Source organism: Orycteropus afer, unplaced genomic scaffold, assembly GCF_000298275.1.
Source record: "Orycteropus afer afer isolate SDZICR_OR568_19922 unplaced genomic scaffold, OryAfe1.0 scaffold00466, whole genome shotgun sequence".
Taxonomy (NCBI): domain Eukaryota; kingdom Metazoa; phylum Chordata; class Mammalia; order Tubulidentata; family Orycteropodidae; genus Orycteropus; species Orycteropus afer.
Window position 1 is genome coordinate 1,388,375 of NW_006922053.1, and position 17,871 is coordinate 1,406,245.

The 17,871-nt window shown below is 58.1% G+C and overlaps 1 protein-coding gene across 1 annotated transcript in view; it reads left to right on the plus strand.

The window, feature by feature from the left end:
* Positions 1-8,972: 8,972 nt before the first annotated feature.
* The window catches only part of APC2 (APC regulator of WNT signaling pathway 2), a 19,893-nt gene continuing 10,994 nt past the window's right edge, over positions 8,973-17,871 (plus strand). Inside the window, exons 1-13 of the mRNA XM_042782775.1 lie at positions 8,973-9,113; positions 9,223-9,313; positions 9,395-9,575; positions 10,853-10,961; positions 11,066-11,182; positions 11,617-11,694; positions 11,841-11,939; positions 12,423-12,819; positions 13,258-13,353; positions 13,980-14,119; positions 14,718-14,795; positions 15,074-15,190; positions 15,574-15,788. Coding sequence (XP_042638709.1) covers positions 8,973-9,113; positions 9,223-9,313; positions 9,395-9,575; positions 10,853-10,961; positions 11,066-11,182; positions 11,617-11,694; positions 11,841-11,939; positions 12,423-12,819; positions 13,258-13,353; positions 13,980-14,119; positions 14,718-14,795; positions 15,074-15,190; positions 15,574-15,788 — 1,859 coding nt within the window. The remainder of the gene's footprint in view (positions 9,114-9,222; positions 9,314-9,394; positions 9,576-10,852; positions 10,962-11,065; positions 11,183-11,616; positions 11,695-11,840; positions 11,940-12,422; positions 12,820-13,257; positions 13,354-13,979; positions 14,120-14,717; positions 14,796-15,073; positions 15,191-15,573; positions 15,789-17,871) is intronic.

Below are 17,871 nucleotides of genomic sequence, written 5' to 3' on the forward strand. Positions count from 1 at the left end.
CCCTGCAGCCAATAAAGACCCCAACTCTGGTGGCCGTGTCCCAGTGTCTGCCATCTTGGCCTCACCGCAGGGAGGGGTGGCCTGCGTCTGGGGCTTCACACAGGATGACCTAGCTCCCCTCCATGATACCTGCCCCTCTTCTTGGAATCCTGTGGGTTGTAATGGCTTCCAACTCCCCAACCCCATCACTATCACCCAGCATGTGTCTGCTGGGTGGGATTCGCATACTGCTCCCTAGGGCGTGGCAGAAACTGTTTCCTTTGGGAAGATAGAGAGTGCTTGCAATTCAAGTGAGTGGTGGCACAGGGGTCCCTTGGTTAATAGGTTGTGAGGGTCCCTGGGTTTCTGGACGCCTGCCAGGGTAAAGGGAGCAGTTGGTAGTGACTCTCAGGTTCTGGCCTGAGCAGTTCCCATTGGCTGAGGCAGGATAAGGTGTAGGGTTAGCTGGAAGCCCCTCAGATATGGGTCCCCAGCTCATAGTCAGGGCGGTGGCTCAGGGGTAAGCAGACCCTGAGATGGTTGTGGAGGGGCTGCAGGGTGTTGGGGGGGGCATAAGGAGACCAACAGTTGGATGAAGGAACCAGTCCACACACTGAATAGCCGCCTCCCAGGACTGAGCCCCGCCTTGCAGCATGACTAGCTTCCCCTCCTCTGTCTGGAATTGGGTTTAGAATCTTGAGAATGTAGAACCAGTGGAGAGCACAGGTGCTTGGGTTGGTGATCAGCAGGAGAGGTACAGATGCCTCCTTGGGGTTCCATGGCCAGGAGCTTTCAGTAGTAGGTGCCAGGGCTGCCCTCCAAGGCACCTGAGTGGAATCAAACCATCACCCTTTCAGTTAGCAGTTGGTGCTTAACTGTTTACACAACCCAGAGACCTGTGAAAAGCCATAAAAGTGGATGGAGCCAGGCCTGCCTACAGGACTAGGACAGAAGTGAATACAGGGATGGAGGCACTGGTGGGAATGGGACACCCAGGGCTCCCATGAGGCCAGCCCCTACTGCCTGTTGAGTAGAAGTTAGATGCACACTGTGGAAAGCAATATGGCGATTCCATAGAAAGCTGGAATTGGAGATGCATTTGACCTAGCTTCCCATTACTCAGTATATATCCTAGAGAGGTGAGAGCCAGGACAGGAACAGATACATGCACACACATGTTCACTGCAGCACTATTTACAATAACAAAAAGATGGAAACAACCTACGTGCCCATCAGCAGAAGGGCAGATGACCAAACTCTGGTCCATGCACATAATGGAGTGTTGTGCAGCACTAAAGAATAATGTAGAGTCTGTGAAACACTGCATAATATGCATGAACTTGGAGGACATTCTGCTGAGTGAAATAAGTCAGTCACAGAAGGACAGATACAATATTAGTTCATTGTTGTGGAGGGTCAAGGAAAGATTTCTATATGGAGGGAAACTTTGTTGGTTGCCAGGGAGGGGAAGGAACACTGCCAAAAAAAAAAAAAAAAAGCGCATAGACCCATGTCACTTTAGTTCTGTGTATTTCACTGTACATAAATTACATTTCAATAAAATACATTTAAAAATAAAGTTGGATGTTGACAGTCATACTTGTCATGGCCGCTTCCAGGATCCATGGGCAGAGTCACAGCGACAGACTGGTCTCTGGAATTTAACTGTGTTTTCCAGGGGCACAGTAATGCAGGACACCTCCTGAGGGCCCAGGAAGCCTGGTTTGGTCACCACATGGCCCTTCAGATAGCTCGGAGTAGGGGCTGGTCAGAGATTTTTAATTTGTCTGCAGCTTGGATTCTTAGAAGAACTGATCATAACTGAAAGTTAGTCTTGTGATTAAATGGGGATGGGAGGCCCTGGGCCCAGTTGATGCTCGGGTGCATGCTCTAGCTGCCAGGAGCAATTTCTGGGGCACCCTGGGAGAGGCAGGGATTTCTCACTGCAGGGACCCTCTGCCCACTTCAAACCAGCTGTTTCTAGTCCAGCTTCTGCAGCATCTGTAACCAGGCTCGGTGTCCCCCAGACCCCGCCAGCCAGTTTTCACTGTCAAAGTCGGGCCTGGCTTGGTCTTTGTTCACGTGCGGGTTTCCGTCTGTCCGTCACTCTTCCCTGCAGGCCCGGTGCCCTGAAACGCTGTCCTGATTGGAGCACCTGGCCTCCCCCTGGCAGGACAATTTAAATCTGTAAGTCCAAGTTCGCCCCCATCTTTTCAAGGTATGGGAATAAAACCCAAAGTGTTTCGGGACTAGGAAACCCTGCTAGCCCACCTTGATCCGGTCCCCAGGCTGCTCCTCGGGCCTGCCCTCTTCAGCATGGCCAGAGGGGCATGGTAACGCGCCCTCCGCCGCCCCATCACTCCCTGGACCAGCGCAGTCGTCCCGGCGTCTCCACGGTCTGTCCTGTCCGGGGCCACCAGAGGGCACCCGTGGGCGTCGAGTCGGCCGCTGCGCGCTCTGCTCGCCGCCCTCCAGCGCTACCACGTCCCCGCCCACAGGGCTTTGCAGTACCTGCCCTGTCGCCTCCCTACCCTTCCCTCTTCTCGGTCGCTCCCCTCCGGCCACATGGGCCTCCTCGCTATTCCACCAGCCCTCCAGGCTCGGTCCTGCCTCAGGGACTCTGCACGGACTGTTGCTCTGCCTGGAACGTTCTTTCAGACACTGCTGACCCCTTTCCCAGCAACTGTCCTTCCAGCGTTTCCTGTCAGCTCTCCACGAGCCAACATTTTTCTCCGTCCAGTTCATCTGGTCTCTTCCCTCGTGACTCTTTCCTGGCAGGCAGGAATTCTGTCTCCTTGCACAGTGGGTGGTCAATAAACGCTTTGCAGAGCGGCTAACGCACTTGAGCGCGCCGCCGGGCTGGGCAGACGCAGAAGCGATCAAGCTCCCTGGGCGCTGTCCACACAGGCAGCTGGCTGCGCCGGCGCCTCTCCGTCCCTCGGATCCCTACTCTCCATGGGACTCCTGCCCCCAAGGTTCCCACTTTTACCTCAAGGACCACCTCCTTCTGTCCGCCACCCACCCCCCTGAGCCTCTCTCCTTTCGCGGGATCTCCTCCCTTCACCCCTGCTGAAATCTCCAAACCACACGGTACCCCCTCCGCTCCCTTCGCCACACAGGACCCCCAGGCCCCGCCTGCCTGTGTGAGCCGGCGCGGGACCAGCTCTTGAGCCAGGGGCAGGCTTGGCGGGGCGGACCCCTCCACGCCCCTCCCTCCGCGCAGGCGCAGGGGCGGCGCCGGACCGGTCTCCTGGTGGCCGAGGGGTGGGGTGCGGCTGTCCAGCAGGCGACGGCTCCATGGGGCTCCTGGGGCTCCTAGGCCTTCTGCACTCGGCCTTCTTCGGGGAGCAGGTAGGGTGCGGGCCGGCCTCGGGATGGGTCGGCTGCAGGAACGGCTGGCCCGGTAGGCGGACGCAGGCCGGGGCGGCGCCCGCAGCACGGGAACAGTGGTCCTGGCGGCGGGGCGCAAGGGCGCGCGAGGGGCCTTGACGGGCTGGGGTCTCGAATAGTCGCTGTGGAGACGGTTGGCAGGGAAACCGCAGCGGGATGATGCGGGCGGGGGTCGGGAGTCCCTCCGCGCCGCAGCGACCCCCCCCCCTTCCGGTCTGCGCAGGCGCAAGCTCACAGGGCGTCCTCGGCGATGGTGGAGACCCCTGGACCCTCTCCGCCGCGTGTGTGCGGAGAAGGGCTGTGGGCGCACGGACCGAGGCCCCGGCCACGCTGTCGGGAACCGGGCCACGCCCTGCACCTCTGCGGCCTCGATTTCCGCTCCTGCCCTGAGCGCAGAGCCTCTTTGATGTTCGCGGCCGCTGATGTTGTTAACAGTAATAATATACCGACTGCCGAGCATTTCGCGGGCTCCGAGATCGTTCTGAATCCTGCGGCTATTACCGCCGTCAAGTGAGGGAAACTGAGGCAGGAGCCCAAGGTCACGTTCGGAGCAGGGCAGGAGCCCGAGCGCCCTGCGGAGGCGAGAGAGGAGGAGCAGGCTTTAGGCCAGAGGGAGCTGTCCGCGGTGCTGACGGGACCACGCTGGGTTGCGCTGCCTTTCCCCGCAGGGGAAACTGAGTCCCAGACGCCATCCCAGTGGCAGTCCCTCTTAGTTGTCTGGGCCGTACTCCGTCACCCAGCGGCCCGTCTCTGTCGTCATGAGGTGACCTGTGGCCTTCCTGCTTCTCTCTGCCCCCACCCTAGCTTGAGAAGGCAGGGTTCATGCTGCCTCAGCCCCAGCCGCTGGCACGGAGGAGGCACGATGGGGAAAGGTGGGGCATCGAGGGGGTAGGGACGTCCGAGGTCAGGCACAGATGTCACCAGGACCCTACGTGAGTGACCTTTACCGTGTCCAGGACATGAGCTGGCGCAGGCAGGGCCACAGGGTGGGGACTGGCTGGAGCGAGTGCCACGAAATGACATCTGGAGTGGCCAGCGCTGCTTGCATCTAGCAGGGTTTACAGGAGGGAGGGTTTCGGGGAACCGCCATGTGCCCTCAGCCTGAGGGTCCTTTACCATCCCTGTCCAGCCACGCCCGGAGGGGAGAGGGAGCAACATGCCCCGGTCTGAGTCTCAGTTTACCCGTGTGTATGAGGACAAGACTGGCCACTGGACCCAAAGCTCCTGCCATGTCAAAGATTTTGGCTGGGACGGTCCTGGGGAACTGTGACATCTGATACTGAGACTTAATTCTATTATGAGGGGCCCAGGAACTATCCAGCGCCCTCCCCCCCATCCCCAGTAAACAAACGGGAGACTGAGGTGGCACACACAGAGATGAGCAGGGACCCTGGGCTCTTCATCCCCAGCCCCAACCTTGTCCAGCTCCACCCTCGTCTCCTGTGATCAGCTTATCCCTGTAAGTCCCCTGAGGGGCTGGCCCTGCTCTAAATCCTCTGTGGCTTCCTCTGTACCGACCCCACCGCCCACCCATCACCCCCTGAATGTACCTGTGCTGGGCCTTTGCACATGCTGTTCCATCAGCCTGGAACACTGTTCCCTGTCTTGATCACCTAGCCAACTCATTCATCCTGATGATGCCCAGCACCAGTGTCCCCATCTCAGCGCAGCCTTTGCAGCCCCTAGAAAGAGCCCGCTTCCCCTCGCACGCCTCCCCCAACCTCACAGGCTGGAGACAGCTGTGTCCCACTCCAGAGGTGCCCCCAGGGCCAAGCCCGGGTCCTGAGGACCCAGCACTGCGACCTGGGACACGTAGCACATGGGGCCTGCCGCTCCAGACCCGAAAGGAAACAGCATGGTCCCCTATGTCCTTGGCTGCAGCAGCCTCCTGCCCCTGCTGATATCCTTGTGTGGCCCTAGCAAGGAATCTGCCTGCCCATCTTCACATTTACAGGGAAGGGAGCCTAAGAGGTGGGGAAGTGCCTGGCCCCCAGCCAGGAAACACGGAGCTAGGTGTCCAACCCATGGCCTGACCCTGGCCACCACCTCCTGTGTTCCCTGCTGGACCACAGAGGCAAGGGCAGGCTCTGGAGATAAAACCCTGAAGTGGCTTTTGGGACCCATCAAGGATCAGGGATGGGTGGACACTGCTGAGACCCCAGGCCCCTCCCTCCTCCAGCTTCCATTCTGGGTGGTCGGATTAAGATGTGAGGAAGGACAGAGACACAGAAACTGAGATCAGGAGACACAGAGACATGGAAAGGGGCAGAGACACGGGGGCTGAGATGGACGGGGTGGCATAGACTCAGGGACTCCCAGGAGATGCTGACGCCAAGGAGACGGCAAAGTGGGGAGAGATCCGGGGTCTCAGGTGCTCCCGGGCGTGCCTGCCCATCCCCCTTCCAGCCAGGACCGCCGGGAAGGATCTCCCCGGGACCCCCAAGATTTGTCCTGCCTTGATCCATGCTCACAAATCCGGCTGGATCCGTGGAGAGGGGCTCGCCTGGCCCCCTGCCGCTACCCGGGAGCCCCTCCCGCAAGATTCTGATGTAACATCACTGATGAAGTGTTTGACTCAAATCCTTTGAGTCCAGCTCCGGGGGTCTCTAAAAGGTTATTTTACCGCGGAATAGGGTAGAGGACGCGGGGGGGTTCCGGTTCCCGGGACGCCCCCTTCCCTGGGGCAATCGCCCCCCTCAAACATAGCCCCTGAACCCTCGCGGAAGCCTGGCGCCCGGCCGCCGCCGCTGGTCCCCGCCCCGGGCCGCCATTGGCTGTTGCCATGGCACCAGCCCGTCTTCCCGCGTCGCCATTGGTCTCCGCGTCTGCATCCCGCAACCCGCATCCTCCCCCGCGCGCTGTGGTTTCGCCCAGCGCTGGGAGGCGGCTTCGCCGCTTGGCCAGGCCTGGACGCGGCTTTGTCCGCCCCAGAGCCGCCTGCCTGCGCCGCTGAGACCTCGGAGCCCCCGCCCCAGGCGGCCCCAGGCCCTGGGCGGGCCCCGCGGAGCTGCCCGGAGGGCGGAGGATCTGGGACGCGGTGCCTCCACCAGCCCACCTGCGTGAGACACAGTGAGTGGCGTCTCCACGGGGTGGAGGGGAGGGGGCGCGACCCCGCCTGGTGCCCGAGGGTCTCATCTCATCGCTCTGCGTCGCCTGTCAGCACAGACTTCAGAGGCTCCATGGCTGCAGGGTGAGGGTCAGGGGAAAAACTGAGCTCCAGGGAGGTGGGCACTGGCGTCGCTGAAGCCAGTGACCACACACCCACTCACCAGCTTCCACACGGGGTCTCCCTGAGATGATGGAGGGCCGGGGCAGGCGGGCGGGCCTGCGAGTGTAGCTGCAGTTCCACGGGGCTCACTTTCCCTCTCTGTAAAGTAGGGGTTTGGATTAAAGGAAAGAGAAGGACCTTTGCGGCCTCCCAGTGACAACAACCCCCCAGACGCAGCCATTCACGGCTCAGTTGGAGAGATGCCCGGAGCTGGTCTTTCCCTCCGGTCTCTCACTGGGGCACCGCAGGAGGTGGCTGCCCCAGCCTGGGGGAGAGGGGCAGGCAGGAGGGGTTCCTGTAGGAGGGGACTCCACCCCGCTCTGGGAGGGGGCAGAAACTGGGTGAAGAGGAAAGAGCATGTGGGCACAGGCCTGCGGAGATGGGGGGCTGCTGGGGCAGGTGAGGTGGAGGGTTTGTAGAGGACTTGAATCTTGATCCTGAGGGCACTGGGGAGCCATAGAGGATGTTTGAGCAGGGGAAGCATGGGACCTGCCTTGTGACTTTGAAAGCTCCCTCTGGCTATTCGTGAGAATGGGAGACAGGCGAGGGTTTCCTGGTGGGGGCAGGGTGGTCTGCTAGCACAGAGCTTGGAGGAGTGGTGGGAGCGTGGAATCGGGGCACTAAGCTGGACTGAGGGGGAGCCCTGGGAGTGACCCTGTTGCCAAGGTCAGTGTGAAGAGGACACAGTGACCACCAGATGTGGGGAGGGACAGGGTGCCCAGGCCCAGCCTGGGCCACTGGAGGAGAGCCATATGGGAACAGCTGAGAGGGCTCATGCAACTACCCTGGGGCGTCCAGGAAGGGTCTGGATTTGGGGTGTGGGAGAGACATGCACAGGGGTCTGCATCCCATGTGGACACATGCTGGCCTCAGCAGGACCCACCTGGGGCCGGACCCCCAGGATCTTACTGCATGATCTGGACTGAGACACCCCCTTCCTCAAGCCACGGGCAGGGCTGGTGTTGAAGCCAGAGGCAAAAGTGGTAGCCCCCATCTGACCTCGCTCCCCTTCGACCTGGTCCACTCTGTGATTCGTTGTTTGCTCCCTGACTGTCCTGTGACCCTCACATGGTTCTGGGGGACTGGCTGGGCCCACTGAGTTTGCCCACCCCTCTGAGGGGCAGACCGAGGCCTTGCTGCACCTGCAGAGATGCCCTGCCATCGGAGCTCCTTGGGGCTGTGCAGAGGTGGGGTCTGGGTTTGAGGTCCGAGTTCCGAGAGCCTCAGTTTCTCCTCTGGGAATGGTCTGATGGTAGGCTCTCTGACTCAGGACTGGGGTCAAGATGAACCAGGGCACATGGCCAGGCACACAGTAGGCCCAACCCCAGCCCCTCCCCGGCTTGGCCCCCACAGTACTGGGGCTCAGCTGTGCCTTTGATGGCCTGGGGGGGGCTTCTGGGGGTGGGCAGAGAGAGAATGAATGAGCCAGTGAATGAATGAGTGTGGCTGGTGGGGGTTGGGGGGCTGTGGGTGGAGCTTATTTGGGGAGGGGTTGGGGGAGGAGGAGGTGAGGGGCTGGTTGTTATTGGTGCATCTCAGACAAAGGCGGAGGGAGGGGGTGTGTGCGAATGGGAAGGGAACAAAGGGGAAGGGGGCCGGCTCAGTAGGGAAGGCAAATGGAGGGAGGAGGTTCGGCCAGCCGGCCAGAGGGAGGAGGACAGCCAGAGACACAAAGCAGTGGGCGGAGGTGGCAGCAGGAGGCCTGGGCGAGGAGGCACTGGGCTGCTAGAGGGTGCCGGCCACTCAGGTAGCTCCCCCAGACCCAGCCGCCCATGGAGGGCACGTGGGGGATGCAGGACATCCCAGATCCTGGCCTGCGGGGAGGTGATGGGATGGTGTGCTTGGGTCTGTACGTCCGTCTGTCCAGCTATCCCCCCCGCTGACCTCTTTCTGGCCTTCACGTGTCAGTGTCAGCCTTCCCGGTGTTATTGTCCGTTTGTCCACCCTGTGTGCCCACCCGTCAGCCTCTGGGCAGGCGTGTTTCTCCAGGGGAGGGTCTTGGCTGTCAGTCTATCTGTCCTCCATCTGGCTGTCAGCACGTGTGTCCAGGAGCCTGGCTGGGAGGGCCGGCCCACCAGGCAGTGGGACCTTTGGGCTGTCTGGGGCTCTGCCCCTGCCTCCCTGTCCCCTTGTCACTGTGTGTCTGTCACTCCATCTGCCAACCATCTGTGCCTGGGTTCCCCGAGGCAGCCATGCCAGCTGCTCCTGCCAGACCCACCCCAGGACCAGCGGGAGGGCTGGGGCTCAGCGCTGGGCCTGTCTCAGGTGCCGGCTGCCCCCTCGGACACCCTCAGTGACCCTGACCCTGTGACCCCAGGAGCTGCAGGAGTTGAAGATGACGAGCTCCGTGGCATCATACGAGCAGCTGGTGCGGCAGGTGGAGGCCTTGAAGGCCGAGAACAGCCACCTGAGGCAGGAGCTGCGGGACAACTCGAGCCACCTGTCCAAGCTGGAGACAGAGACGTCGGGCATGAAGGTTGGGCAGCGAGGGTGCCGGGTGGTGCCACAGGGCCCCCGGGGGGAAGCCAGGGCTGGGCAGGGCACCCAGGGCAGAGCCTGGCACCAGTGCCCCCCTCTGCCTCCAGGAGGCGCTGCAGCACCTGCAGGGCAAGCTGCAGCAGGAGGCCGGTGTGCTGGCGTCTGCGGGGCCGACGGAAGTACTGGAGCAGCTGGAGGGTGAGGCGCCCTGCACGCCAGGGGCTGGGAAGATGAGGCGCCAGGCTGCCGCTGACCGGCGCCCCCCCCCTCCCCACCCAGCACTGCAGATGGACATCTCCAGCCTGTACAGCCTCAAGTTCCAGCCACCAGGTCTGGACCCTGCGCCCCTCACCCGCACCCCAGAGGGGAGCCCCCTCCACAGCTCTGGGCCTTCCAAGGATGGCGTCGGGGAGCCGAGCCGGGCCACCATCCGCCTGCTAGAGGAGCTGGATCGGGAACGGTGAGATGGAATGGCCTCCCACCCTCGGCAGGAGATTCAGAGCACAGTGGTTCCTGGCAGAGGGGGTAGCTCCAGGGAGACGTCCCCAGGAGTCCCTGACACACACGCATTGCTTGGGACAGGGCTGTGTCCAGCACCAGGGCTCAGAGTCAGGCCTGGAGCCAGAGGGCCCCAAGGCAGCCTTTGTGGAGAAAGGGATGAGGCCCAAGGCAGCTGGGCTCAGGGCCAGCAGAGGGAGGCAGGTCTGGGCTGCCCAGTTCAGCCTGGCAGAGTTGAATGGGCTCAGACCGAGCAGTTCTCAAGGCCTGGCGTCAAGTCGTTGCGCGATATGTGACCTCAAACAAGGCCCCTGTCCTCTCCCAGCCTCAGACTTCCTTCTTTGGAAAATGAGAGTAGCAGTGTCTCCCCACAGAGTTGTTAAGAGAGGTCTTTGTGGCCGCTGGAGCACTCTGAGCCTGAAGCTTTCATTGTACTGGCTAGGGGGTAATGATTAGCCAGGGTTGGGCAGAACCTTCCCAGCCAGAAACTTTCTCCCCTTTTAATTCCTGTTCTGTGCCCCACCCACTTAACCCAGACACCCAGCCTGCAGTGCCCGGAGCCTCACCAAGGAAGGCACTGCCATCAGGGTAACTAGACCCACTTCCGCAGAGGCGATGCTGGCGCACAGCGCCCCTAGAGGACAGAGTGGACTGCCCCACAGGGTTTCCAAGGTTTCCAAGGCTGTCTTTACCTAAGCAAAGCCCAAACTACCGCGGAGTCCATTCGGACTAACAGCGCCCCTAGAGGACAGAGCAGAACTGCAACAGAGAGTTTCCTAGGCTGTCAATCTTTATGGAGGCAAAGCCCAAACCAAACGCACTGCTGTCAAGTGGATCTGGGCTCACAGCGCCCCTAGAGGACAGAGTGGGACTGCCCCACAGGGTTTCCAAAGTTGTCAATGTTTACGGACACAGACTGCCTCATCTTTCTCCTGCTGAGTGGCAAGTGTGTCTGAAGTGCCAACCTTTTGGTTAACAGTCGAATGGTTTAACCAGGCAGTAAGCGCTAACTAAGTGATGGCCTGGTAGCATAGTGCCTAAGGCAGTTGACTGCTAACCAGGAGGCTGGTGGTTCAAACCCACCAGCCACCCCTGGGGAGGAAGGTTGGGCAATCAACTTCCATAGAGATACCGCATCGGAAACCCAAGGAGGGGTCGCTATGAGTCGGGTCCGCCTCCACGGCACATAACAAGTGATGGCCAACCTCAAAATGAGCAACACAGCCATGATGCCCCCAGGTGTTTCCTGCTGAACGAGATCGAGAAGGAGGAGAAGGAGAAGCTGTGGTATTACTCCCAGCTGCAGGGCTTGTCCAAGCGTCTGGACGAGCTGCCACACGTGGAGACGGTGAGTGGCTGGGTTGCCGAAGGGCCTGGCGGGTGCCTGGAGCTGGGGCGTGCAGGGACCCCTGGCCCAGCGCTGTCTCACAGCGGCCTGCCCGCCCTTGCCAGCAGTTCTCGATGCAGATGGACCTGATCCGGCAGCAGCTGGAGTTCGAGGCGCAACACATCCGCTCGTTGATGGAGGAGCGTTTTGGCACCTCAGACGAGATGGTGCAGCGCGCCCAGGTGGGCCCCAGGAAGACAGGAGGCGGGGCTTTGCGAGGTGGGAGGAGTCTGGTTGAGTGGGCGGAACTTTATATCAGCTGGCGCCTGAGAGGGCAGAGACCGCCATGGGCGGAGTCATATGCTTTGGGCGAATCACAGAGCAGAGATCACTATGGGTGGAGTCCTGGAACGCAGGGACAGGGCAGGTTCTAGAAAGTGGTTGAAGCAGATCTAAACAGGCTATTGATGTTCATTTGGTCAGTGGGCGTGACCCCATCTGAGAGTGGGTGGAGTCAGAGTCTGGGGGTTAGGTGCAGACACTGAGTGGAACCAGATCAGAGTGGGTGGAGTTGTAGAAGGACCAGCTGGGCTCTGGACAGTGGGTGGAACCACAGAGGGGGTGGGCGGAGTCAGAGCCTGGGCAGTGTGGCCCAGCAAGTGTCTCTGCCGTGCAGATCCGTGCCTCACGCCTGGAGCAGATAGACAAGGAGCTACTGGAGGCGCAGGACCGGGTGCAGCAGACCGAGCCCCAGGTACCGTGAGGGCGGAGGCAGGGCTGAGTGGGGCGCCCCAGGCCCAGCCCAGCGTGCAGTAATCGGCTTGCAGCTCTTCCCATCAGCATAGGGGCTTTGTGGGATAAACCTAAGGTGAACCCCAAAGCCTGGTGCTCTCCCCGCAGGCCCTGCTGGCAGTGAAGTCAGTCCCGGTGGATGAGGACCCTGAAACAGAGGTCCCCACGCACACCGATGATGGCGCTCCTCAGCCAGGCAACAGCAAGGTAAGGGCAGTTCTGGCTGGACGCAGACTGGGTGCACGGTGAGTGGGCCGGACCCCACGGGGTGTGGAGCCCCAATGTCTCCGTCCAGCCCCCAGGTGTCAAGGGGCTGCCTTAAACCGGGACTCGCGGTGGTGCTGGAGTGCCGAATACTTGTCCCGTACAGTTAGGGGCGCTCTAGATGGCGCCATCTACATTACGGGAAGTGGGGGGCTCCTCCTGCGGAGGCCTTAGAGGCACGTGACCCTCCTGGGGTGGGGTCCTCCCCGCAGAGTGTGTATGCCTCTGTCGCCCCCACCCATCCGTCCCAGGTGTGTGGGCCTCCTCTCAGGGGCGGGAGATGCACGGTGAGGCTGGCAGGGGTTTGCTGAAGTTACAAGACTCCTCGTGTTTCAGGGTACCCCTAACGCCCCAGATCCATCTTAGCCTGGTGCAGCAGGCAGCAGAGAACCTCCCTCGGACCCCGTCCCTCACCCTCCCCCGCAGGTGGAGGTGGTCTTTTGGCTGCTGTCTATGCTGGCAACACGTGACCAGGAGGACACGGCTCGCACGTTGCTCGCCATGTCCGGTTCGCCCGAGAGCTGCGTGGCCATGCGCCGCTCGGGCTGCCTGCCGCTGCTGCTGCAGATCCTGCATGGCGCCGAGCCCGGACCAGGAGCCGGGGGCGGCTCGGGGACGCCCGGGGCGCCGGGGGCCAAGGACGCGCGCATGCGTGCCAACGCGGCGCTGCACAACATCGTGTTCTCGCAGCCGGACCAGGGCCTGGCGCGCAAGGAGATGCGCGTGCTGCACGTGCTGGAGCAGATCCGGGCCTACTGCGAGACCTGCTGGGACTGGCTGCGCGCGCGCGAAGGCTCTGATGAGGGCAGCGCCGGCGGTGAGTGCCGGGCCCGCCTCCGCGCGGCAGGCGCATCATCACCTCGGCCTCACATCCCTTTTTGTGACAACTTAGCACAAGCGATGGATGTACAAGGCACTGAGCGCGTGCTAATGAAACACCCTTGGCCGCGGGGGTGGGTGGGGAGTGGGCAACCCCTGAGAAGTGGGTGCAAGCTTTGACAATTCCTACTGTTTGCAGCCATTGGCAAAATTAATCCATGTCAAAGGCCAGCTCAGAGCTGGCCAGAGCTGGACACTAGGCAGGGGCTGTCTCCCCTCACACACTGAGTGGGTGAGGCAGCCATGGAAGCTACTCTGTTGACAGAGGGGTGATGAACCCCAGGTTACAAAGCCCTGGAATGACCCTGGCCTCTGAGGTTGGGAGGGTGGAGAGGGGCAGGGGCCAGGGGCAAGTTTCTCTGACCTGTCCCCTGGTTCTCAGCCCCTGTCCCCATTGAGCCACAGATCTGCCAGGCCACCTGTGCTATCATGAAGTTGTCCTTTGATGAGGAGTACCGCCGGGCCATGAATGAGCTGGGTGAGTGTCTCTCCTCCCCTGTCCCCCTGCCGCCACCTCCAGGGAGCCCTCCTGGGGCACCAGCACTGCTGTCTGCACCTCTGCTGTAGGCACAGGAGCTGGGTCTCCTTTATTTTGTCCAAGTGGGGCTGGGCAGTGAGGCCCAGAGAGGGACGGAGACTCCCTGGGGTCACACAGCACATGTCACGAGTGAACCATCCATTGGTGGGAGTGATCCCATATGGGCTGTTAGGGAGTGTCCCCGAGGAAAGGACTCCCAAGATAGGTGCTGAAGCAGGAGGAGGTGTGACTGGCATATGAGAGTTGGAAGGAGGCGATATGGTGGCTAAAAGGCATCAGAGGGGCCACAAATCCTGGGGGTGGTGGGGAGACCTGAGAGGGTTTTCCTCTGAACTAAAGGATGTTGGCAGGGAGAGGCCAGGGCAGGCTGCCTGGAGGAGGTGTTCTCACAGTTGGGCTTTGAAGGTGGCCTGGAGTAGAGCAGATGTAGAGAGGGTGGAGGGCAGGGAAGGGTATCAAAACAGGGGGACCAATGTGACCCAAGGCTGAGAGGAGGGAAGTTAGGGTTACCCCCACCTTAACACCCCTCCCCCAGCTGCCTCCTGTCCCCTCCTGCGTCCCTGCAGGTGGGCTGCAGGCTGTGGCTGAGCTCCTGCAGGTGGACTTCGAGATGCACAAGATGACCCGCGACCCACTCAACCTTGCCCTGCGCCGCTACGCTGGCATGACCCTCACCAACCTCACCTTTGGGGACGTGGCCAACAAGGTGCCTGATGGGCGGGGCTCTGATACCACCCTGAGTCTGTCAAGCTCTCGCCCCAGCCTTGAAACAGCCCTAAGTGGCAGGGATGGCCGTCTTCCACTTATAAATGGGTAGAGGGAGCCAGAAGGGGCACACCGTCTCAGGTCCTCTGCTGCGGGAAACCACTGTCACCTCAGAGCGGCCTCCTCTGGACCCACAGGCCAGGCCCTGCACCTCTGGAAGCCTCAGTTCTCTCATGTGAACAGTGGGCATGGGCCCTGGGTGACGATGGGAGCTGGGGTTACACAATGTTGTTGTTGTTATGTGCCGTCGAGTCGGCCCCGACTCATAGCGACCCCTCCTTGGGTTTCCGAAGCAGTTATCACTACGGAAGTAGGATTGCCCAACCTTCCTTCCGAGGAGTGGCTGGTGGGTTTGAACCGCCAGCCGTCTGGTTAGCAGGCAAGTGTCTTAGCCACTCTGCTACCAGAGCTCTTGGGGTGACACTATAGGACATCCCAGGTGCTCAGCTCCTGTGGGAGGGGCTGCACGGTGAGGGAGATGTCCCCTCAGGTCCCCCTGCCCCTCCTGTCATGGTTGTCACTCTCCTGCTTCCCCGCAGGCCACCCTGTGTGCTCGCAGAGGCTGTATGGAGGCCATTGTGGCCCAGCTGGGCTCAGACAGTGAGGAGCTCCACCAGGTACTGCAGGGATCCCAGGGGTGCCCTGGGGCTGAGGGTGGGCCAGGCCAGAGACTCTCATTGTCAAAGGCCTACCCTACCCCTGGGCATGGTGGGGGTGGGCAAGGGTCCCCACTGCCCTACAGCCATAGGTAAGCCACACTCTCTGTGGCCCCGCCACTTGCAGGGGTTGATGGCATAGGGTGAGGGGTCACACAGAGAGCCAGCCCGGCTGCCTGGTCCCACTCTGTCCACCTGGCCCGGCCCCTTGTCCCACCTACCTGCCCGCCCGGCCCCAGGTGGTGTCCAGCATCCTGCGAAACCTGTCCTGGCGCGCCGACATCAACAGCAAGAAGGTGCTGAGGGAGGTGGGCAGCATGACAGCCCTGATGCAGTGCGTGCTTAGAGCCTCCAAGGTGGGTCCCCCAAGAGGCAGGGGCGAGGCGGAGGGGCGCTGCGGGGGCACGGGATAATACAGGGGACAGGGGACCCTGTGGAGGGGGCAAAGGCCGTTCCTGGGGGGGCAGAGGGCACTGCAGAGGGGGCAGGGTATGGGGACCAGGCCCGGGCCTGGAGGCTGTTTAGTGTCAGCCATGGCGCAGGGAGACGCAAATGATGAGTTGTCCATGGCAGAGGGAATCAAGCCCAACAGGCCGCTGGTTAGATGGGCATGGGGCAACTCAAAGATCCCCTGGTAGCCAATTTATCATTAATTACCTTTGCTTTTTATTGGGACACGGGTGTGGCTGCCTCGCTTTCGGATCACTGACCCCCACCTCACCCTCCGCCCTGCCCCCAGGAGTCCACTCTCAAGAGCGTGCTCAGCGCTCTGTGGAACCTCTCGGCGCACAGCACAGAGAACAAGGCGGCCATCTGCCAGGTGGACGGCGCCCTGGGCTTCCTGGTGAGCACGCTGACTTACAAGTGCCAGAGCAACTCGCTGGCCATCATCGAGAGCGGCGGTGGCATCCTGCGCAACGTGTCCAGCCTCATCGCCACCCGCGAGGACTACAGGTCAGGCGACCAGGGGAGGGGCCAGCTCAGGGAGGGGCCGCTTGAGGGGGCGGGGCTGGGAGCTGCGGCCCTCAGCCAATGGGAACGGGGAAAGGCCAGCCAATGGGAACGGGGAAAGGCCAGGCGGGTGGGCCTCGGTACAATGAAAGGTCCCAGGTGTCCCCAGGGTATATTTGCTTAGCATTACTGTATCCTGGATGTCGCCTGGGCGACAAACTGAAAATTAACTTATTAAAGCGAATAAAATGCTTATTTATTGAACAATAAATATTATTACTTAGTGAAATAAAATGTATTTACATACTTAGAAATATTTATAGTAAATTATTTATTAAAGCAAAAATACATTTATTAAACAATGATAAAACCTATGTATTTATTAAAAGAAAGAAAATTTAGTTATTTTAGTACTTACGTGATTATGTAAAAATTTACAAATTAAAACAAGATGGGTATTTTTGAAAATAAAAATTCATTTAATATAGTTATTAATATTTAAAAAACATTTTAAATTGTGATTTGGGTGAAAGTCTACAGAGCAAATTTATTTCCCTTAATATAGTAATAAAATATTTTAAAATATAAAATTTACTTATTTTGAGTGCTTTTAGACATATTTAAATTTTATTAAAATAAAGAGTAATAGGTCATATTTATTATTTGTTAAAATAAAATGTCCTTATTTTAGTACCTGTAGGCTTATGCTAAAATTTGTTTATTAAAGTAAAATATTAATAAAAATAAAATAGTATTTTTTAACCAAAAAACAAAACCAAACTCACTGCCGTTGAGTTGGCCCTGACTCATAGGGACCCCTCCTTGGGTTTCCGAGGCAGTATCACTATGGAAGTAGATTGCCCAACCTTCCTCCCGAGGAGTGGCTGGTGGTTTGAACCGCCAGCCTTCTGGTTAGCAGTCAAGTGCCTTAGGCACTACTCCACCAGAGTGCCTCGTGTTTATTAAATAATGTTAAAAATCATCCTTATTAAACTAAAAATTTACTTTCTGTGGCGCGTTGCCTAAGGCATTTGACTGCTAACCAGACGGTTGGCAGTTCAAACTCCCAGCCAGCCCCCGAAAGGAGGAATATCTACTTCCGTAACGCTTTACCACGTCAAAAACACGGCGGGCCGTTAGGAGTCAGAATCGACTCCATGGCAGTGAGGTGTTTTTAGGATACTTATACTAAAATCTTTTTTTAAAATAATTTGTTAATTTAAAGAAATAAAACAGTACTTATTAAATAATAAGTAAATACAAGTAAGTTAAGTTTAATTACTAAAATTTAAAATAAATAAAATTTCCGTATGTTTAGTATTGACATGCTTATAGTATAGTATTATTAAAGTAAATAAAATACTTATTGGATAATATTAACAATACATTTAATAATACAACTCATCAATAATAAAGACAGTTTACTCATTTTAGTATTTATATTCTTAAACTAAAATTTATTTAATTGAAAAAGCCTTTGATTAAAACAAACTAAATAAAATATTTCACATACTCTTAATAATCAGTAGGTGGTCTGGTGGCGCTGTGGTTAAAGCACTGGACTGCTAATCAGAAGGCTGGGGGTTCAGCTGCTCACAAGACAAAGATGAGGGAGTCGGCTTCCGTAAAGATTGGTCTTTTTTGGTGCTTATAGTGAAATTGTGTTTGATATAAATGTATTAAAATAAGTAATATTTATTAAGTAAATAAATGGTGAGATTTATTAAAATAAATAAAATTTACCTATTTCTATATCTAGATATAGTAAGACATTATTACTATATTAATATTAGATAAACTGTGTATTGTTTATTGAATATTAATAGTAAGTGGTATTTATTATTAAAATAAGTATAACTTAATCATTTTAGTATATATATCCATATTTAATTTGTTTATTAGCATACATAAAATATTTAAATAAGATACTTAAGTGAATAGTTGCTTTGTTGTTGTCGTTATGTGCCGTCGAGTCGGCCCCGACTCATAGTGACCCCTCCTTGGGTTTCCGAGGAAGTATCACTACGGAAGTAGGGTTGCCCAACCTTCCTTCCGAGGAGTGGCTGGTGGGTTTGAACCGCCAGCC